Source organism: Lissotriton helveticus, chromosome 6 (genome assembly GCF_964261635.1).
Source record: "Lissotriton helveticus chromosome 6, aLisHel1.1, whole genome shotgun sequence".
Taxonomy (NCBI): domain Eukaryota; kingdom Metazoa; phylum Chordata; class Amphibia; order Caudata; family Salamandridae; genus Lissotriton; species Lissotriton helveticus.
Window position 1 is genome coordinate 2,058,925,651 of NC_136067.1, and position 22,941 is coordinate 2,058,948,591.

At 47.6% G+C, this 22,941-nt stretch overlaps 1 protein-coding gene across 1 annotated transcript in view; it reads left to right on the forward strand.

Annotated features, from left to right (window-relative positions):
• LOC144762985 (extracellular calcium-sensing receptor-like) overlaps positions 1-22,941 on the forward strand; it is a 283,734-nt gene that overhangs the window by 39,693 nt on the left and 221,100 nt on the right. Inside the window, exons 2-3 of the mRNA XM_078648298.1 lie at positions 3,026-3,271; positions 5,843-6,134. Of these exons, the coding sequence (XP_078504424.1) occupies positions 3,026-3,271; positions 5,843-6,134 (538 nt within the window). The remainder of the gene's footprint in view (positions 1-3,025; positions 3,272-5,842; positions 6,135-22,941) is intronic.

Consider the following 22,941-nt stretch of genomic DNA (forward strand, 5'->3'; position numbering starts at 1 on the left):
GAAATGGTTTCGACTTTTTTTCTGTATAGCCATATTAAGAGCCATTTCATGTGTATTTCTCATATACCAACAATCAATAATGCATAACAATGCGTGTTCACTTTTGCATCTAATTCATAGCTTAAGTGCATACAATATATATGACTGCAATTTTTCAGTATATTTGAAAATTTCGAAATGCATTTATGTATTTTGGGGTGGTAAGGTATACACTATACTCTATAGTATGTTGTACTATGTTATACTATGCATAGATTAGTAGATATGACCATAGTTAGCGTGGAGTGGGTGTCGTGTATTTCTATAGGTTCTGATTCGATCCCCCTATTCCTGACCCTATTCTGGTTAAACTTACTAGCTAGTTAACTAACAGTCAGCCCATGAGGCAAGAAATCCCCCATGATGCAGATACCGTTATCTGACGCAGTCACACTACGGCACAGGAACGTGTTATCTGATTAGGTCATAACGCTTGAGATCTAATTAGACAAGCGACATTCCTCCAGCCCCTGATAAGGCATACGACGTTCTCATAACAAATCAAACCTATGACAACCTGGATAATCCGTGCGGCCATTGTTTTGATTTCACAGAGAACTTTAGTAAAGAATGTGCTAACGAGCAAGTCGTATGACATCTTTATTGACGTACCTATGTCCATCCTTACGTCAATCTCGGCACCTTTAAGGTATAAATATTGCCGACCTTGCCCTATGCAAACACACGCGTGGTGACAAGACGGAGCAGCCATACTTGCCGAAGCCGAGAGCAGAAGCAGACCCCGCAGGCAGCAGCCCCGCCTTCCTGACGCGCTGAGAGACGCGCTGCTATCTCAAGCCGAGAGACCCAGCACCGGCGCTTCTGGGCAGCCCTCGCAGGCAGCCTGGAATATCGAGAGCAGAGAAAGAGATACCATTCCTCATTCATCCTAAATTCCAGGTACAGAACTGAATAACCCCTCCTAGAGAATTCTTTAGTTATTCACTTGGCAAAAACAAACTTAAACTAAACTGTAACTTTCTATTCCCGCCCACGCATTAGACTTAGGTCAGGTACACGGGGTAGGCGTATTTAGAAACACCAGTTGAGTACGTTTAGTCAAATGTATATGTGTATGTAAATATATTTTAATCATTTTAAACATCATATGGCTCAGAAACCATATCAATGTTTTTACAGTATTATTTTATACTATTGCTTCTAATGTATGCACTTTACTTAACTATAAGTATTGCAATAATATCGATCCATTTCTCTTGTACGAGAAAAGAGACTGATCAATAAATAACATCTTTTATTGAACACGCCCGTCTCTTCCTTTTCTCTACATTCTGATGAGACTAAGAATGCACGTACTGACTGAGTAAAATAACTGCCTTGTGCTCACACGACTCTCGAGATTGACTCTTGATTAGGGGAGAGCAAAGTTGTCATGTTCTATGGTTGTCAGAAACTAAATCCCTTCTTGTCTAATCAGGGGAGTTAATCCTTCCTTGAACATTCGAGAAAGTTTCTAGCGAACTCTGAGCTTAGCTGGCAAACCCAAAAATTAAGTCTAGTATCGACAGTAGTAGACCTAGTTAACGTCTGGCCTAGGCCTTTACTGCTGTAGGCACTATTCCAATGCGCAGAGCCTATTGGGAAAATAGGAGCTACACTACATAAGTACCATATTTTCGTTGGGTAGATAGAGGAGAAGCTGCACACAAGGTGCTGAAGCCCCTCAATCAATCAATCAATGCATTTCTAAAGCGTGCTACATACTCGATAGGGTCTCAAGACTCTGGGGGGGGGGCGCTACTAATCGAAGAGCCAGGTCTTGAGAAGTCTTCTGAAGGCCAGCAGGTCCTGAGTCTGTCGTAGGCTGGTAGGGAGAGCGTTCCAGGTCTTGGCGGCGAGGTAGGAGAAGGATCTGCCGCTGGCAGTGGTTTTTCGGATCCGAGGAACTGTGGCGAGGGCGAGATTGGCTGAGCCTCTGACACTCTAGCATGCAGTGGTCTGACATATGGGGTGTCCAACTCAAGTCCAAGATGGGGTCCTTCATTCTCTCCCATCAGGGAATGGGGTTGTTTTTTCCCTAGGGAATTCTTGGCCATACACCTACATACATGTTAGGTACACTTAGGTACATATAGTTAGGATTTGCATCTTAGCAGTACTCACGAGTACTGCCATGTATCTATATGCCTGCCTATATTCATTGTTTCAGCACCATGATAGAATTCTACATTTTATTTACTCTGTTGGTGCTTATAACTGTATATATCTGTTTATGTCTAATGCTTGTTGCAGCACACATATTTTATACTAGAATGACACTGGTACAAAAAATGCTTATTGAAAACATGCCCTCTGTTTATTCCGTATATCTCTCTGAGAACAAGTGAGCACGAGTGACTGAGTGAAAGGTACTGCACTGTTTCCATGCTCCCTGAGTGGTTTGAGTTGTCATGTCTGATAGTTGCCAGAAACTATTTGCTCCTTAGTAAGGTTGTGGGGCTTCTACTGGCACTGTGAGCTAGCTGGTCTACAGACTAACCTATCCTTTGGGGGTGTCTGGAATCAGTCTGGACACTAATCCCTTTGTTTATGTTGTCTAAACTCTCAGATCCTATATACATTTGTAGCAAGTACATGACACTGGCTTTTGTGTACTTTGAGATTGATCTCTGAGAAGGGAGCTGGCTTCACTGCAGTGAGAGGATGACTTTAAAGCAGAAGGAGCTGGTGCCAGTGCAGATGAGCTGTAGTTTTTTTACAGTGAGAGCCTAGCTTCTGTACAGTGAGAGGTTGGTCTCTGTGCAGTGGGGCTGGTTTAGAGTGGTGAGAGCCTGCATTCTGTGCATTGAGAGGCTGGACGTTGTGCAGTGCAGATAGTTTCAGTGCAGTGAAAGCCTGGCTTCCTTAGTTAGAGACAGGTGCAAATTAGATTTCCCATGAATAATAAGAAGGCCATTGTATGGTTGTCAGTCTATGCTCTGTGCATCTGGGACCTACTTGACATGTCCTTCTCTTTCACCCACAGGTGGCCAGCAGAAGTGATTGACTTTCCATATCTAAGGATGAGCCTGACCTGCTCTGTGGTCCTTCTCCTTATCTTAGCGGTCAGAGAGGCATCGCTCCACCCGGGGTGTGCCCTGCACAGCGAGACCTTGGAAGGGCTCTCTAGGGAAGGAGACATTGTTATCAGAGGTTCATTTGTCGTTCACTCCAGCTTTCGCTTTCTTCAACCTTCCTTCCATGATGTCCCAGAAAGGATCTCCTGTGAGGGGTGAGAAACAGTTACACATGCTGTAAAGTGTATTCAGAGATAGAAAACCATTAGTGTCTAATGCTAACCATGTCGGGGCCAGGTCCTCAGCACTATAAAAATGTCTTAGGAAGAGGCACAATTTATTAAATCTATAATCTATGACGCTGATCTCAAGTGACAGTTAACATTTTATAATGGACTGTTATTTCCAATGAGGAGTTTGCAAAGCAAGTGAGCCCCGGACTCACGTCTGGGCATACCTGGCGCACTTAGGGTGTGAAATGCAAAAACAAGAAGGTGATGGATGGAAAGCTTGAATTAATCTATCGGACAACATCCTAATCCATATTTTCTGCCCACCATGCCACCCAGAGGGGGGTCCAGGGCTCACTGTGCCACTGTAACCAATCTGTATTTGGCTGGAGAGCCCTAACTAGGGTGAAACCGGTCCTGGGTTGTTTGTCTTCTGGTTCAGGGAGGGCGTGGCCTGGAGTTGGCTGGGTCCAAACCGAGGTGGCATAGTCGGCGAAAAACCATGGATTGGGATGTGGCCCGAGGAATTGCCGGTGGCTGAGATCAATTCAAGCACTCCATCCATCACCTTGTTGTTTTTGTGAGTAAGAACACAGCTGTGCTTGAGAGTGAGGGCATACACATTGCTCCATGGGCTTAAGCAGTGTTCATTGACAAGGCTAGACCTGCCCTGCTTTTAATTTTAATTGCGGCACTTTACCCTTAGTGAAATACCCAGTGATCCTACCTGCAATGCATTGCCTTATATAATATGCTCTGATGCTGTAACAAAAACATTCACCAAAGAAAGTTTATTTTTATTTTTTTACTGAGTACTGAAGCAGCCAGTAAGGGCTTGCTGTCTCTATTGGAACAGAGCAGCCCTTGTTATTAGAAAAGGGTTTAATGCAGGAGTGAGCTCTCAACAAGCCCTTCCAAGTGATCATGCTGGTTGGAATCTCCAATAAGGCTCTAGCCTGCTTGGACTGCAGAGGGCTGGCCAAGAGGCACTGTTTCCCCACTCTTGCTTTTTCTCTTGTGGTCCAAGCTGAAGGAGGGTTGCCATGTTTCCAAATTTTTGGAGGGCATTACTAACATCACTTAATTTATCAGGCTTCCTCCTTTATAGGATTAAGGTGTTGTACTGTGGGAGTTGCAGTAGTATTGGAACCATGTGCTTCTGTGCTGCAAGTTCTGTTTCCTTAACCCAGTGCTCTCAGCAGAGTGCCATTTGGGTCTGACTGGGCTCAGAAGAGCTACCCCTGGGTTGCTTCATCAATAAATGTGAATTTAACCAGCCTAGAACTGGCTTGTTACGTTGTATTTGAATAGTACAAAAAGTCATTAAGTTGTCCTGACTTTTGATTTCAAATACATATCATTCTTCCTCTTCCTACATTACTTGCTGTCAAATCAACAATTTCAAAGAAAACAATCTCCAAGGTAAAATGTGCAGTTATTCATTACTTCTCATAGCAACATGGGCCCTTATTACATATAGGGCACACGGTCCCTGTTTGCGACCTTGCGCACCTTTAAACAGGTGTGCTGGCCACAAACATGGACAGTGTGCCCCATTGTAATGAATTTACGCCCTCAGGGAGCCACAAACTTCTGAACTGTGGAGTGGCTGCTTAAAATAAGCTCAGTGTTTCACTGTGCAGGTGACAGCTTGCCTGCACTTTATTGAGGGATCAGGGATCCTTCTGCAGGCGGGTGCAGTGAGTGACTGCAGGGAGATATCTGGGGGTCCATGGGATTCTCTTTGCCCCCCGTATAAGGCTGCCCTCAGGGGCTATACTGACATTGTGCCACCTTTGTGTGCGCTAGCACAATCAGTATTAAAGATGTGGCCACACAAACATCTCCGGCACCCTCTGTAAAACCATAGTTTACTGGGGACTCACAAAGTGGAGGCACACGTCTATTGCCGCCCCCGGGGCATGTACATTATGATGTATGGTGTTCACATTGAACACATCTTTCTGCAAAATCAAGCAGTATATTTGTAGAGTGCTTCTTGCCACCCGTGAGTGTATCCAGGCCCTGGCAGATCCAGTTGATTAGCCGATAACCAGGTCTTCAGGGACTTTTGGAACTCTGGTAGAGATGGGAAGGTCCATTGATGAAAGGGTAGCTCGTTCAATGTCTACGCTGCTAGGTAGGAGAACCGCAACGTCAGATGCAGGCGGTGAGGGTTAGAGAAAGAGGTGTCTGGTGGAGTGATGGAAGGTCAGGTGGTAGTTCAGGTAAGCGGTTCCGCCGGTGTGTAAGGCCTTGTGTCCATGAGATAGCAGCTTGAACTGGCATCTTTTCTGAACAGGGAACCTGTGGAAGTCCCTGAGGTAGGTGGTGATTTGGGTTTGTCTAGGGAGCTCTAGGATGAGTCTGGCTGCAGCGTTCTGTATGATCTGTAGTCGTCTAAGCAGGTGAGCCTCAACCACTGCGCCGAGAGTGTTGTCGTAGTCCAGTTGGCTAGAGATCACGGATATATTGAAATGAGGTATATATTGTTACAATGCATTGTTATTGCACATGGCAGTATAATATGTTTTACTAATTTCTCTGTTTTTACAGGTTCCAAATCAGGTACTATCGGGATGTATTAGGCATGATATTTGCAATAGAAGAAATTAATCGGACTCCAAACTTGCTACCCAACATGACTCTTGGCTTCAGAGTATATGATTCCTGCATGTCAGAGGCTAGAGCCATCATGGGAACATTGGGTCTGCTCTCAGGGGTGGAAAGTATAGTGCCTGCTTACAACTGCTGGCCTCATCAGTTACTGGCTGGAATTGTGGGAGATCTGTTATCAGCTTTATCCATTCCCATGGCCCGGATGCTGGGAATTTTCCATGTACCTCAGGTACCTGCACACAGTGTGTTTAGAGTAGTTTACAGTATTATATGGAATGTCAACTAATATTTTCCTTCATTTGACTGTGCCTATCAACCACCTGCTGCCTCATCAATTTCTGTATTAACCCTCTCATTGATCACTTTATGCATAGGACTAGTTCGGGAATGCTTCACTTTAAAAAACGTAGGGGCTATATTGATATCTTTCAAAAATATCTGCAAATACCACTGTTATGGTTTTTCTATGTGTAAATACCTCTAAAAACGGGTGGTGTAAATGGTACACAAGGTGTGATGTGCATAATTGTTGGAGAAACCTTTAAAATAGGAAATGGACAGGTTAGTATGAGAGGGAGTTATTGATAAATACAGTCTATGGATTGACTACCTTCAGAGCTTGTAGGCATAAAGACGGGAGAGATGCTCTGCATGTATGTAAACTGAAGATAGAAAGTACATAGCACCCACCTACAACATGTCACATGGAGTACAAAGAATTTACGCTCTAATTAATGAAGTGGAAACCACTTGTTCAAGCACAGGCAGAATTCAAAGCAATATAAAACAGCTGTTGTATGTAACCAAGAGAGAAATAAGTCAACGTTTAAACACTAGCACCCTTATCAAATACCATCGGGTATAGCGCATTCCAAGAGGATTAAGAATTGCTCTTAAACCCTCCCTTTGTAAGAACAATTCAAAATTCATTGACAAATGGTATACTATTCCTAATAAGTGTTCCCTCGATTTAATATTACTAATTGTGGAAGAGCTCTCAGAACTACTTGGTGATCTTAGCAGCGAAATCAACCAACTGAAACAAGAATTGTCTACAAAAATGATTGCCGATGACATCAATAAACAACTTAAAAACACACTCAAGAAATCAAAGAACGTAAGATACATACATTTAAACAACGCCATTGATTACAAACTTGTAGAAGTTTATAATTGGGCTGAATTGTATGCTAAAGGACGACAAAGTAGACCATCCTACAAAACCTCAGATACTGAGACGTCTTCAACCGATGGCGAACCCAACACAGCAAACGGAAGAACTAATGGACGCAAAACATCAACGGAATCTACAATCAATCAACTTTCGCTTTCAACCACAGGACAGCAGGGTAGTGCCACCTCTTCCCAGGTCTCTTTATCAGGACAGGGTCCACCCGTATATGAAACAACCAGAATAGAAACAGAAACGTCAATCAATTCAATGACCTTGAAAAGAGTCACAACACCTGATAAACCAAGAACTGGTGATCAATGTCTCCTCTCACCAAATGAATCCCATAGAAATCAACACCCTACAAAAGGGAACATCTTTTGTCCCTAGTTATTATTCCAACCCAATCCAATCCAATCCAAAAATTCTTTATTTCGGTCTTTTAGACCATAAAAGATACATTGCATGTTACATTTTAGCATCCATATAAAAAAAAAAACACAATGGAATTATAAAACACATTACATAATAGTGGCATCGAGGCCATTGACGGTTGTTTGGCGGCCTTCTCCTCCACCCCTAACCATTTCTCTACTGATGAGGGAAGTTATCCCGAAACCCGAGCCATGTCTCGGGCGATACCCAAAAACCCGGGACATGTATCGGGTCTAGAGATCATCAGTCCAACAAGTACCGACTTGCACCCACCTGGGTGATACACTATTGAACTACAATTACCAGAGTCCCGAGGGGCGATCCGGAGGAGGGGCTAGCGGTGTGCGCTCCATTGCGGTGGTTTCTACTAATTGGCTCCATTGAGCTTTGAGCCGACGGGCTCCTGGATGCTGCCCTGCGTGCCGGTTCGGGCATCGAGGACATTGACGGTTGTTTGGCGGCCTTCTCCTCCACCCCTAACCATTTCTCTACTGATGAGGGAAGTTATCCCGAAACCCGAGCCATGTCTCGGGCGATACCCAAAAACCCGCGACATGTATCGGGTCTAGAGATCATCAGTCCAACAAGTACCGACTTGCACCCACCTGGGTGATCCACTATTGAACTACAAGTACCAGAGTCCCGAGGGGCGATCCGGAGGAGGGGCTAGCGGTGTGCGCTCCATTGCGGTGGTTTCTACATTACATAATAGTGATTTCCGAGTTATTCCAGACGTGAATGAGGATTAGAGAAAACAATTCAATTAGAGAAAACAATTCATAATTAGGAAAGACAATTCATAATTAAAAAAGACAATTCATATCTCGGGCATTTGTGCATTTAATAATATTTTTTTTCCTTATCTGCCACATAGCCATAATGAATTTAGCCACTGCAAAAACTTTATGGGGCAGAGTACTGGTTTTTAGTATTCTGTACGTATACAGATGACTCCTAAATCCCAGGCTCCTACATAAGGGCACCAACCAATGTTTCCTTGGTCTGTTGTATGCAGGGCAGAAGAAAAAAAGGTGAATTTCCTCCTCATCATATATATTGCAGCCTGGACAAGTTTTGTCGTCCCCTGTAGCCATTTACAAGTGAAGGTTTTAATAGGCAGAGTGCCTAGCCTCCACTGTATAAACAATTTTCTAGCTAGGATGGGGAAAATAATGTCCATAAAACCTTCGAATTCGTAAGAATTTTTGGATTCCAAAAAACGATCAGTTAAGGTGCCGTTGTTAGGTGCAGTCAGGAGAAGAGCTAAACTATTCTCCTTACAGATTTGGACCAATCTTTTACGGGAAACCATTTGACAACCTTGTTCGGGATCCTCCCATAGCTCATGCAATTTCAAGCGATACAATTCTTTCTTGATAAAAGCCAGCCATGGGATTCTGTCGCGCTGGTTCAGGTCCATTACATGAGTGAGATCACGCCTATAGTGTGCGAACTCGCTGGTGGACCAGAGCCTGTGCCAGAATCTTAGTGGCTTTGACTTGAGCTCTGCAGCGATGGAGGGTAGACCCACATCTAATCTTAAAAGGAGCAGAGGTGTGCCACGAGGGAGGGCCAAAAGGCGTCTGAGGAAGTTATTTTCCACTCTGGCAAAATCTGGTCCTGCTTTATACCCCCATAGCTCGCTGCCATAGGATGCGGCCGCTTTAGCTTGAGTTTTGTACATTTCTAGTGCCGGGCTTATGGGTTTAAAGGTTGAGGTGTTTGCAACCTTCAGGATTGCACCTGATAGTTGGGACAGCTTTAGCCGGGATCTTACTATTTGGGGGTCCCAGGATAAGTTCTCATGTAATGTTACCCCCAAATACTGAAAGGTTGTAACCCTTTCCAGGCTGGCTGAACCCAAAGTGGGGTTAGGTCTAGTTTTTGGAGATGGATTGAAGATCATGAACTTGGTCTTCTCTGTGTTAATCTCTAGGCTATGTTGCCTACAGAAAAGACCAAATCCATCTAAAATCCTTTGTATCCCCATCGGGGATTGGGAAAGCAGCAGGGTGTCATCAGCAAACATGATGGCTGGCACCCTCCTGCCTGCCAAAAGGGGGGCGTCATTGTCTCTGACATTGTCAAGGTGGGATATGACACTGTTAATTCCAATACGCTCAAGTTGGACGTGAGTTTCTTCAAATTTGTGCGTACCCTTCAGTTTAAACACTTTTTCTACCAACATAATGGACAATCAACCACCCAAAAATGAAGGTACATTAAAGGGATTAAAGCACAAGTCTACGTACATGCCTCAAGCAAGGCATAACATTCTGGATTGTTTTGAGACTATCATTACACATGGCATCTAGAACTCTTTAAAGACAAGAGGACTAAACAGTCTAATCTCACTGTTAAAGAACAAGGGAATTCTTGAAAAAAATGCCAACAACCCAGAAATAACTTGCAGTAAGGCTGATAAGAGAGGAGCACTGGTGATCATGGACTCGTCCTTCTATCTGTAAAATGTTAACAAACACGTTTGTTGACTCTCTGAATTGCATGAAATTCGAACAAAATAAACATTGACGAGTTTGTCAAAATCTTGAAAACCATTTTAGATACAGCAGTCATGAACGTGACTTTCACCGATGACGACAGACGTTTCCTTCTGAAAGATGACCCTAGAAGCCCAAGAATTTATATGTTTCCTAAAATTCATAAACACCTGATGAAGCCTCCTTTTAGACCAATTGTGTATGCAGATCTATTCATTAACCCATTGGCAAATATTTAGGCCGGTATTTGCAACCAATGGTGTAACAAATTACTACTTACATTAAACAAACTACTAATTTCTTACTAAAAATTTAAACCATTGACCTAAATGTTAGTCAGCACATCTTGTTATGTACCATTGATGTCAAGTCATTATATACATCCATTCCACATGACCTTGGCTTGGAAGCCATCGAATATTTTTTGACTAAAACTGCATTGGATGATGATCTAAAGATTTTCCTACTTGAACTAATGCGTTACACACTGTATCACAGTTACTCATGTTGGGAAAATGAGTACCTGTTGCAACTCAATGGGACTTCCATGGGCATTTGTGCAGCACCTTGCTACGTCAATCTCTTTATGCACAAGTTCGAAATCGATCATATTTTGACTAATGACTTTGACTAACAACCTTGCCATGTTTGTGAGATGCATTGATGACATTTTCTTGCTATGGAAACAGTCTGATCAAGAATTATCATATGCTGTAGAACAGTTGTTAGAAATGGGATCCCTGGCTGGCCAGGGCTTGCGCCAAAGTCAGTCAGAGACCACCACTTCCACGTCAGGGCAAGGGAGTTACACGCCAAGATAACCCCTGCTCACCCCCTTGGTAACGTAGCACGAGCAGTAAGGCTAAACTCGGAGGCAATGTGAGTTAAGTGTTTGTGCACGCACCCCCAGCAACAACACCCAAGGCCCACCACAAAGGAAACTCCACACAAGGTTATATATAAAAATAGCCTTTGTATTGCACCAAAACACATTAGCTAAAAACACACACTTTACAATGTGCCAACAGGCACGGGCAGAATTTACAGGGGATATGAACAAGACAGGGCCACCTGGACCACTGTCAGGAATCAGCACTTTTAGAACTAGCACTTGGAATATCACTTAGAACATAGCATAGAAAATCACTGTAGCACAAAATAGCACACAACCAGTAACTACTGGTAACAGGTAAGTACCACCTACGCAACCCTCACCGCCATAGGAAAATATTGCGCAGGGAACCAGGACCTCACTAGCTACCCTGTACTAGGAGAAAACCACCACCTAAGTATCACAATACCTGTAGGGGTATAAGCATAGGAACATTACACATGATGCATCACAACATTCAGAGGTGTAGGGAAGGAAAACACATGATGTATAACCAACACATTCTGAGGTGCAGCAAAAGAACACAATTGCGCAAAAATCACATTAGCCACAACCCGTGGCAGTCCCTAGGCCAACTGGCCTCTCTAGGGCTAGGACACCCTGGGTCCCAAAGTCAGGGCGGGGGCCTAAACGTAGGAACTGCCCACTAAGTGCTGGGCAGCTGTGGAGACCATGGGCCAACGCTGGAGCGTTGTGGCCCTAAACAAATACAATGCCCCCTGAGCCCCTCAGGCTCTGAATACAAAATGGCCCCGTGAGCCTCTCTTAGGCTCTGAATAAATGTGGCCCCAACGTTGGAGTCCCCCTCCTGGGGACTCGAGGTCAAAGAGATGCCCAAGAACCTCTCTGGGTTCGCAAACAAAGTGATGCTCCCGGAGCCTCTCTTAGGCTCGAGAACAAATAGGGCTGGGAGCCTCTCTGGGCTGTAAATAAAGATGTGCCCCCTGAGCCTTTCAGGCTCAAACACCAATATGCGGCACTCCCGAGCCTCTCTGGGCTCATAACAACTGGTGCCCTCGGTGGAGCCTTGGGGCTCTGGGATCAAGATGCCGGAAAGTCATAGGAGTCCCCCACTTGGGGACTCGGGAAAAGAATGCCCCCTTACACTGGAGGGGAGGGGCGGGTACCGGCAATGTGCCCCGATGCCCTCCTCCTCGATACTGCACACCGGGCCCAACTCACCGGTCCGCAGACTCTTCTGGACTCTTCTCTTGATGGCCGGAGGAGTCCAAGGGACCGCGGGCTCTCCTCTGGGGCTCCGGCCTCGCTGGACTGCTCCTCAGGTGCCACGGGTGGGACTCCCCTCCTCCGGGGACTCACCGGCGGCCGTGCCTCTGCTGCTTCACCCTGGGGTCTCCTCTCGTTTCGGAGCCCCGGGGGAGGGAGTTTGATTCCGGGTGTCCGGAGCTCCCGCCAACGTCTTCTCTCGTTTTGCCTGGCTTCCTGCCTCGGGTGGCCGCCAATGACAGCGCGGCCCCGAGCAGGGAGGGGGGCACTTCCGGGTTGCACTAGGCAGCGGCCCGGCAACGTTTCAAAATACTCCGGGGCTGCGGCGGTGAACTCGGTGCTCCGAGGGGTGGGCTCCCTCTAATTTAAATATAGAGCGAGGTGGGCACTCGTTCGGGCAGCCAAAGTAGGCAAAAGTGCGGCAATGAGCGGGGTGGGCACCCGCGCCGCTAAGCCCCGCAAAACAGGTGGAAAATGCCTGGTGGGCACCAGCTTTGACAAATAAAGCACTGCCAAGCGCTTAGATAAGTATAAAGCGCTCCCAGGCGCATAGGGGCGAAATAAAGTGCTTCCAGGCGCTTGGAGGTGAAAGTAAAGTGCTCCCAGCTCTAGGGCACAGATAAAGGTCCAGAAAAGTTCTTTTAGGCAGGCAGGGGGGCAAGGCTGGGCCCAGAGCCAGCCCACCTGGCCTCCAGGCAGGGAGGCAGTCCAAGTGGCAGTCCTCCTGGCGCCCAGCAACAGCAGCAGCCCCCCTCAGATAGGATCCTGGAAGAGAACCGTTTGTAAGTGGACACCGCCCCTTTTTATACATTGAATTCCTTTGTCTGGCTTCAGGGTGAGGGGAAAACCAGTCACAGCTGGTTTGTGAGCACTCTTGATGTGCTCAGCCCCTCACTCTATTCACTGGCAGGGCTAGGGTCGTTAGACGCACCACAGGGGGCGGAGCCAGCATTGTGTGGGGAAAGCCCAGCCCTATTCAGGACCCAGGTGCACTCCTCCCCAGCCATCAGCATGCTAATCTGCACACTCACCACCGGGCAGACCCATCATGACTCATGGAGCCCGGCATCCCAGCCAGCTCCAGCCAATCACACGCCAGCACCTTTACAGCACACGTACAGCCATGTCTAGAAGTGGCACTTCCCCACCAGACACATACACACCACATGCATCATTTCGCAGCATTCAATCACACGAGTCCGCACATACCAAACTCGAGCCTGCACACCCCACGCATCAGGAACTACCAGGGACACAGACATTCCCCATGCATTCCTATGGGAGGGCAGGCCAACCTTACTCCACACACTCGGAGTGCGCACGCACTTTCCACTGGGACACAGTGAAAGTGCGTAGAACGCAAAAATCACCATCACCAGGTCACAATTAAAAGGAAAACGTTTTAGGGGTGAACCTGCCAGAAGGGCCAAGTCCAACACAACCCCCTTCCAGCCAAAACGCAGGGGAGACCAATCACCACCGTGATGGACTTCCCTGCTTGGGGCGATAGAACACGGACACTGGCCCGAAACTGCAGGGACACCCTCCGGTTCTACGCCACTGTGAACCCATGGGGTTCCTTCTCAAAACACTGTCTGGACCAACTGGGCTACCCCACTGGTACTCCCGAGCTGTCCGCGACCAGGACCAGGCCCTGGGCCACCCAGGTGCCACTGGTCCTTGCCTATTTGCAGAGCGGGGGGTAGTAACCCCTGGCACATAGTAGCCATTTTCCACTCTTCCTGTCTGCAAGACAGGACTAGACTGCCACTGGTTCTCCAGCCTAGGGTCTACACCCTTAGGCGGACCAGGAGTCTCAGGGAAGGCTCTCCTCCCCCTACCTCTTCTCCTAGGGTTCCTCCTCCTCCGGCGAGGGGTACACCTAGAACGCCATTCCAACCCAGGGTTTAACCCCTCAGGTTGCACCGGGGTCAGAAGTGGGCTCTCCCACCCTCTGCACCCCCTTCCAGAGGTCTGCACTCCCCCAACTGGAGAGATTACTCTGGAAGAAGAACCGGTCAGTACACTGGTTACAGTCGTCCTACCCTTCAGGTCAGGCTGATCCTGAACCTGGCCTCCCAACCTCTGGTCTAAAACCTTTGGTGGAATAATTGCCTGGCACTCCAGGACTTCTGGGGATTCACACACCATCCCCCTGAGGCTAACAAATGACACAGATGTTGTGTGACTGTCTGTCTGGCGCAGATCTCCCGTCCCCTGTCCACCTGACAGTGCACGAAGATCCCCCAGAACAGAAGTGGTGTCACCATGGTCACTACACGGGATCCTAGCCCAACTGGGTAGTCCCTGACCCACTGGTTCTTCTACTGGGGAACTCATCCCCCAATCACTCCTCATGCTGGACTCCTGTACCCTCCCTACCGGAGCGGTACTGCCAGACTCTAGAACCACAGGAGCCCTGTTTACAGGCACTCCAGGTCCTCTCCTCTCTAGGAGATCTTCCTCAAATGGACTAACAGGACAGCCTAGGTCCCCAACATGGTGTTCCCTCATGAAACCATCCAAGTCCTGAGGCAGGGCTTCGTGCGTCTGGGGACCCTCGGTCACCCTCTTACTCCTGCTCCATTGAGCAGGCAGTGAGCCCCTACACCCTCCTCGCTATCCTGGGACCTAGCTGGGCTACACTGACCCTCCTCCACCACGCTGGGCTGGAGGCTACCTGAACCACTACTTTTGGAATCACTCCCTAATGACTCTAGAGAACCTCTAGCACTTTCCCAGAGCTCTGCTTCCGCATCAAGCTTCCAAGGGCAAAAGTATCCAAACTTCGACAGGTGCTGGCGCAACTCTGGACAACAAATACTGAGCAACTGCTCTTTGAGAAACATATCCAGTACTCCATCCCTCCCATCGTCCGGGTTAGCCGCCAGCCACTCCTCCATTGCATCAGAACAGTCATCCATAAAATACCCCCACCCTTGGTGAGGTGGGCTTCTAAGGTTCCTGAACTTCAACCTGTTCTCCCCCTCTTGGACAACAGGTTCCATACTCGGGGAACTGGGAGTGGGACTTCTTGCACTAATGCCTATATAGCTGCCACCACTGGACTCAACCCTCCCTGGGGAGTCCAGAAAATTAAAACTGCGCTCAGGGGACAATCTACCCCCCTGAGCTAATCTCTCTCTGGCAAAGGCCCTCTCCGCCTCCGCCATCCTCTCCTGCACACCCAGCTGCGCTATCTCCTTGGCATGCTCTAACCTGAGTTTCTCCAAAGCCAGCTGGTGCTCCCTCTCTTCCCTCCTATCATCCAACTCCTCTGGGGACAGGGACCGGGAAAGGGATGAGGCGCTGCCTCCTACGCTGGACCCAGCAAGGGACTCCCTACCTATGGGGTCTTCACTCTCTACTGGCGTCCAGATACTGTCATCTTCTCCTTCCTCTTCTGAATCTTCAGGGCTCTCCACAGACCCACCACCCTCATGGTGTGAGGCCCAGGCCCTTTCCTCACTGCACTCAAGATCCCTTTGATTCTTATACCATAGGATCAGGTGGCCCCTAAGTTCATACAGAGTGTCTGACTCACCCACTCCTATGTCTCTCTCTCTACAGAACCTTTCCAACTCCTGCATACTGTACCAAGCTAGAACACTGAGATCAAAGACAGGCTCCATTTTGGCGGACGTTCTAGAGAAAAAATTACACAGGAAACCTAGGGGTCTGAGCTTAACACAGGAGTACACAATTCACAAAGGTATTCAGCAAGTTCCCTATCCCAGAGAACTCACACTCACTTGTCCAGTGCAACATACCATTTATCCACACACAACCCCCCCTCGGACTGCTAAGGCAGTTTCTACCACCCCTGATTCCTCAACCTGACCACACGTGACACAGGTACCAAACTCTGGGCGCAGGGCGGGGAACAAATGTACTGGACACAATTACACAATGATACCTTTAGGAGAAGAAATATGGAACTTCAAAGAAACAATAATCTCCAAAATGTGATTTATCTAAAATGCAGAGTTTTGTAGTGCGGCCAGCTGCTACTGTGGTACAGCGCAAGCACAAATCCTTATCCTTTCCGCTGCCAGCCAATGTTAGAAATGGAATCCCTGGCTGGCCAGGGCTTGCGCCAAAGTCAGTCAGAGACCACCACTTCCACGTCAGGGCAAGGGAGTTACACGCCAAGATAACCCCTGCTCACCCCCTTGATAACGTAGCACGAGCAGTAAGGCTAAACTCGGAGGCAATGTGAGTTAAGTGTTTGTGCACGCACCCCCAGCAACAACACCCAAGGCCCACCACAAAGGAAACTCCACACAAGGTTATATATAAAAATAGCCTTTGTATTGCACCAAAACACATTAGCTAAAAACACACACTTTACAATGTGCCAACAGGCACGGGCAGAATTTACAGGGGATACGAACAAGACAGGGCCACCTGGACCACTGTCAGGAATCAGCACTTTTAGAACTAGCACTTGGAATATCACTTAGAACATAGCATAGAAAATCACTGTAGCACAAAATAGCACACAACCAGTAACTACTGGTAACAGGTAAGTACCACCTACGCAACCCTCACCACCTTAGGAAAATATTGCACAGGGAACTAGCACCTCTCTAGCTACCCTGTACTAGGAGAAAACCACCACCTAAGTATCACAATACCTGTAGGGGTATAAGCATAGGAACATTACACATGATGCATCACAACATTCAGAGGTGTAGGGAAGGAAAACACATGATGTATAACAAACACATTCAGAGGTGCAGCAAAAGAACACAATTGTGCCACTTCCACGTCAGGGCAAGGGAGTTACACGCCAAGATAACCCCTGCTCACCCCCTTGGTAACGTAACACAAGCAGTAAGGCTAAACTCGGAGGCAATGTGAGTTAAGTGTTTGTACACGCACCCCCAGCAACAACACCCAAGGCCCACCACAAAGGAAACTCCACACAAGGTGATATATAAACCTCGATGAGTTTAATAAAGAAATAAATGAATATAAAGAAAATTTAGCCCAAGTAAAAGTCGTTAAATTTCAGAAGGATTTAAAAAGATGGGCATATGATAAAACCTACCCATACTCCAGTACAGAATACACTCCACCTGATCAGACCAATTACAACTCTGATACATCTGTTGACTCTAACTCCAGCAGTTCCAGTACCGGGAGTAGAGGAAACAAACAGTGTGGAAGAGGTCGAGGTAGAAAAAATCAAAATGCCCCCCAGTGGCTCCTGTATCAACAACTAGGGAATGGGGGCTTCCATCCTGATCCTTTTAACCAGCCACTCTATCCACCACATTTTGGTTGGAATCCTCATTTTGCTCCACCACCACAACATTTTCAATACAACATGTATCCCCAACCTTTTTTAGAGTTCAGTCGGAGAGGTCGGGGCAGGTGGAGAGGAGCGAACCAAGTGCATTGGGGACCAACAGACTCCGTGGGCGACAACACACAGAGCAAAATCCAGGAACAGAGGGCAGGGCCCAGCAATGCAAAACCCTAATTACAAATCTACCCAAACTTGTCCTGAATCCTGATGAAACTACTGTTCCAGAAAAAGGACTTGGCTTTATACCTACACCACGCTTGACCGTTTTAAATTGCAATGTGAACTCAGCGAGTTCTTCAGGAAACTTAGGCTGAAAACCTTCTTTGAGCACCAAAACCCAATAGAGAGCCAGGTTATCACTAGTGACACAAACTTTAAGAAGAAGTCCTCCTTTACACCACCGTCACATTTAATACCTGCTGAAATAATTGCCTTCGAGCAGGCGGTGTCTCATGAAGTGGAGTCACTGACAGAACCCACTCCGTTTAAAAACCTGACAGGTGGTGAATACAAAGCTATTCAATCACTTCAGAAAAATCAAGAAATCGTCATTAAGAGTTGTGAGAAGTTGGCCTGATGTATGATGTCTCCAGTTCTGGGGTCACCTTATATCAGTCCGAACAATCCCTTATGGTGGTGGTTGTAAGTCAACCTATCCTAGGGGTAGCATGGACTAAGCAGCCTTAAAGGCTTAACTTCAGAGGGCGAGTAAAGCGAGCTGTTTTACCATATACAATCCTGTAATGCCAAATGAAAGGACACCACACTAGTTATATATTATCAAAATATATGTATTTATTCTTAGAATAATCCCCACTACTCTTTATGAGCAATGAAGCACAAGCGTTTAAATAAAAGCACAGTATAACATAGACAAGTTGCACGTTTTGGATGAGGCCGGTGGCCACTCAAACCATATATCAATAAAGTGGTATAACAATCACTAATCGATCGGGGGTAAGGCCTAGGGCCTTGGGAATTGCTTGGAATACGATGCACTAACAGCAGTTAGGGCGGGAGTAGCCCGCGGGATTCGGGTGCAGTGCAGAAAGCACAGGCATGCACCAATGTAAAGTCAATGTTGCGTAAAAGTTATCGAGTTACAGTTTTAAGAGTCTTCCAACTGGACTAGAAGGACAAAACTTTAGACTTAGACACTAGAGGTGTAAACCACTACAGGAGCACCGGTGTTCAAGAGTTACCTCACCCACAGGCAGCGGGTGCACAGGTGCAAAGATGTGTCGGGTTTCGTCACGAAGATCTAGGGTGCCTGGAGATGAAGATGCTGCAGGCGTCCAGAAGAGAAGTGTCCGGTGCGATCCAAGGGTGGATCGAAGTTGTAGAGTACCTGAAAGCAGAGGGGACAGAGTCTGGGTCACTAGCCAGTAACCAGGAAGGAACCAGGCAATGTCGGGCGCAATCAGGTTGATGTGGTGTAGCTTCTCTCCGCTGCCACGTGGTCTCTGGGGCACCGAGGATGTCCTTGAGTGAATCACGAGCTGTCCCACGAAGGTTCTTGCTGTTGGCGGTGTCGGCTTCAAGATCGGAGTCAACAAGCCTTGGCAAAGGCAACCCACGCAGGATTCAAAGATGGCTTAACACTCGGACCAGCAAGGTCTGAGCGGGTGCTCCTTTTCAGGGGAGTGCCCATCTGGAGCAACCAGACTAGCTGTGTAAATTCAAGGTTTCGTTGGTACTGGGGCCACTAGCCAACAGGCAAGCGACCGGACCAACGCGTCGAGCAAAAAAATGCAAAAGGGCCCCACGCAGCACTCGTCGAGTGTGGAGGGGTGAGCTTTGGTGCACAAGCTGCTCGGGGCTGGAGATTCTCAGACTCCAATGCACAGCTTCGAGGGGGCCTCGGATGCTGCAGGTCAGCGCTTCGTAGTTTCTCCAAGATGGCCGTTCCCACGCTTCAGGTCGCCTCCACGGGTCTCAGCTCTGCTGGGACTGTGGATTATGCTGTTAGAAGGCAGGCCCGCTGGGTCTTGTCGATCTCTGTAGCTCGAGTTCCGGCGGGAACTGCAACAAAGCAAACGTCGAGGTGCTTGATGGTGCCTGTTTGCACAGGGTGGTCACCCCTTGACCACAAGGGATATTCTTCAGTCTTCCACGAGGAGTGGGATGTCGAAGGGTCCAGAGTTTCGTTTCATAAGTTTCAGTCAGGATAATCTGATGTGCATTGGCACTGCTCCCACCTATATTCCAAATCTGGGGGCTGGACTACCTGCTAGGTCCCTCCTATGGGTGGGACCTGGGAAGGGGGTGGTTACACCCCTTTCCCTTTGTTCAGTTTCGCGCCAGGACTGGGGCAGGATGGCCCCAGAACCGGTTTGACTGGAATCTGCCCAGGGACACCTTGTGCGCCCCAGGCAGTGTCTAGTTTCATTCAACCCTCCCTGCTACAATCCACTATCTCCTGTCTGGGGTGGTGTGACACCTCCCTGTGACAGGAAACCCTTTGTCCAGGCGTCCTCTGCCGAGTTTCGGTCAGCAGCAGGAGGCCAGACATGTGTCTGTGGCAGCAGCATCCATTTTGTGATGCTGGGGCTCTGGTTAGGATTAACCGCGTTTTAGTAAAGTAACATGCCTGCACCCTCTAGAAGGGTGGGATGCTATCCCCATTACCAGGACTGGCAAGGGGATAGTATTCCAATGTGTATGACACCAAACACGACATGTTTTGATAAAGCCAAACCAGAGTTGCAATAAGCGTAAGGATTATAATGCACTTACGAGTATATGGTATGGCAGTATCACTGGAACAGCATTAAGGAATTGGTCCCAACACTGCAGTCAGGCTCAGCTCATGCTAGAGCACCATCTCACATAAAACCAAGCACTCTGCCTCCAGGACTGTAAGGCCGGCCATGGGAGTGACTGATAGGTATAGATGTGTCCAGATATAGGTTCAGACATAGGTATACTACATCTAAGCAAGGGGTGAGTACACCACCTTGCCCCAGCTGTGGGAACAGCCAGTTGTGTCGATTTAAGTACCAGCCAGGGGTGGCAAAAGATATGCTGCAGCCCCTGGTAGGCCTTGGATGCACCTATGCCCTTGGCACCTACTGTGCACTGGATAGGGGCTGACAAGGTGTCCAGTACCAAATTGGTTATGTACCTATAGTACATGTCTGTGAATTTAGAGAGAGAACAGCAGGCGGGGGTCTGATTAGCAGGCCCACAGCCACATTAAGTCGAAAACCAGTGAAGCAAAAATCAAAAATTGGGGTGACCATAGGATAGCAGACCCTACTCTCCTACACAACCCCCCCCCCCCCAAACGCAGGGACATTAAACTTAACCTTGACCAGATAAGTCTTCATGTTCTAAGTGGAAGTACCTGGAGAGACCATCTGCATTACCATGGTCAGTCCCTGGGCGGTGCTCTACTGTAAAGTCCATCCCCTGTAGGGAAATGGACCACCTGAGTAGTTTGGGGTTTTCACCCTTCATCTGATTATGCCACAAGAGGGGCTTATGGTCTGTCTGAATTAGGAAGTGAGTACCAAACAAGTATGGCCTCAGCTTCTTCAGGGCCCAAACCACAGCAAAGGCCTCCCTCTCAATGGCTGACCAATGTTTCTCTCTAGGGGTCAGCCTTCTGCTAATGAAAGCAATGGGCTGGTCTTGACCATCTACATTAAGTTGTGAAAGCACAGCTCCCACCCCCAACTCAGAAGCATCTGTTTGAACAATGAACTGTTTGGAGTAGTCAGGACTCTTAAGGATTGGTGCAGAGCACATGGCCTTCTTCAGGTCATCAAATGCCCTTTGACAGCTAACTGTCCACTGAACCTTTTTGGGCATTTTCTTGGATGTCAGATCATTCAATGGTGTCACAATGGACCCATAGTTCTTTACAAATTTCCTGTAATACCCAGTCAGGCCCAAGAAGGCTCTGACTTGTGTCTGGGTAGTTGGAGGAGCCCAGTCCTGTATGGCCTGGATCTTGCTCTCCAATGGTTGAACTTGACCCCCACCTACTAGGTGGCCCAAGTACACAACCTTGCTCTGCCCTATCTGGCAATTGGTAGCCTTGATAGTCAGGCCTGCCTTTTGCAGGGCCTCCAGAACCTTCTTCAGGTGGATCAGGTGATCCTCCCAGGTAGAGCTAAAGACAGCAATATCATCTAGATATGCTGCACAGAAGTCATCCAACCCATAAAGGACTTGATTCACCAACCTTTGGAAGGTGGCAGGTGCATTCTTCAAACCAAAGGGCATCACCACAAACTGATAATGTCCACTGGGGGTAGAGAATGCTGTTTTGGCCTTAGACTCCTCAGCTAACCTGATTTGCCAATAGCCAGCTGTCAAATTAAGTGTGCTCAGATACGTGGCAGAAGCCAGCTTATCAATGAGCTCATCTGCCCTTGGAATGGGATGAGCATCTGTCCTAGTGACAGCATTGAGACCTCTATAGTCCTCACAAAATCTCATTTCACTCTTTCCATTTTGGTATGAGGTTTTGGCACAAGGACTACTGGGCTGGCCCAGGGGCTCTCTGATGGCTCAATCACTCCAAGGTCTAACATTTTTTGCACCTCAGCCTTTATACAATCCCTGACATGGTCAGGTTGCCTGTAGATTTTATTCTTCACAGGCAGACTGTCACCAGTATCCACCACATGGGTGCACCAGTTAGTTTGACTGGGTGTAAGTGAAAACATGTGTCTATGGGCTTGCAAAACCTGTCTTCAGTCCATCTGTTGCTGGTCAGTGAGGCTGCCTGCCAAGGCTACTCCTACCACTGAGCCATCATCAGGGTTTTGGGAAAGCAGGTCTGGGAGAGGGTCACTCTCTTCCTCCTGATCCCCATCTGTAGCCATGAGTAAACCCATGCTTTCCCAGTCAACAAATGCTTTCAACCTGTTTACATGGAGCACCCTGTGGGGTCTCCTAGGGGTTTCAAGGTCCACCAAGTAGGTGACCTCTCCCTTCTTTTCCAGTATGGTGTAGGGTCCAGACCATTTGTCCTGGAGAGCTGCTGGGCCCACTGGCTCCAACACCCACACCTTCTGCCCTGGCTGGTACTCAGTCAGAACAGCCTTTTGGTCATGCCAAGCTTTCTGTAATTCTTGGCCGGCCTCCAGGTTTTTGGATGCTTTCTCCATGTATTCAGCCATCCTGGAGCGGAGACCAAGTACATAGTCCACAATATCAAGTTTAGGCTTTTTGAGAGGTAACTCCCATCCTTCCTTCACAAGACACAATGGACCCCTCACAGGGTGGCCAAACAAAAGTTCAAAAGGGCTGTAGCCAACCCCCTTCTGTGGGACCTCTCTGTAAGCAAAGAGTAAGCAGGGTAAAAGGATATCCCATCTACGCATGAGCCTTTCAGGTAATCCTTTTATCATTCCCTTTAGGGTCTTGTTGAATCTCTCCACAAGCCCATTGCACTGAGGATGATAGGGTGTGGTGAACTTATAATTCACACCACACTCTTTCCACATTGCTTTTAAGTATCCAGACATGAAGTTAGTACCTCTG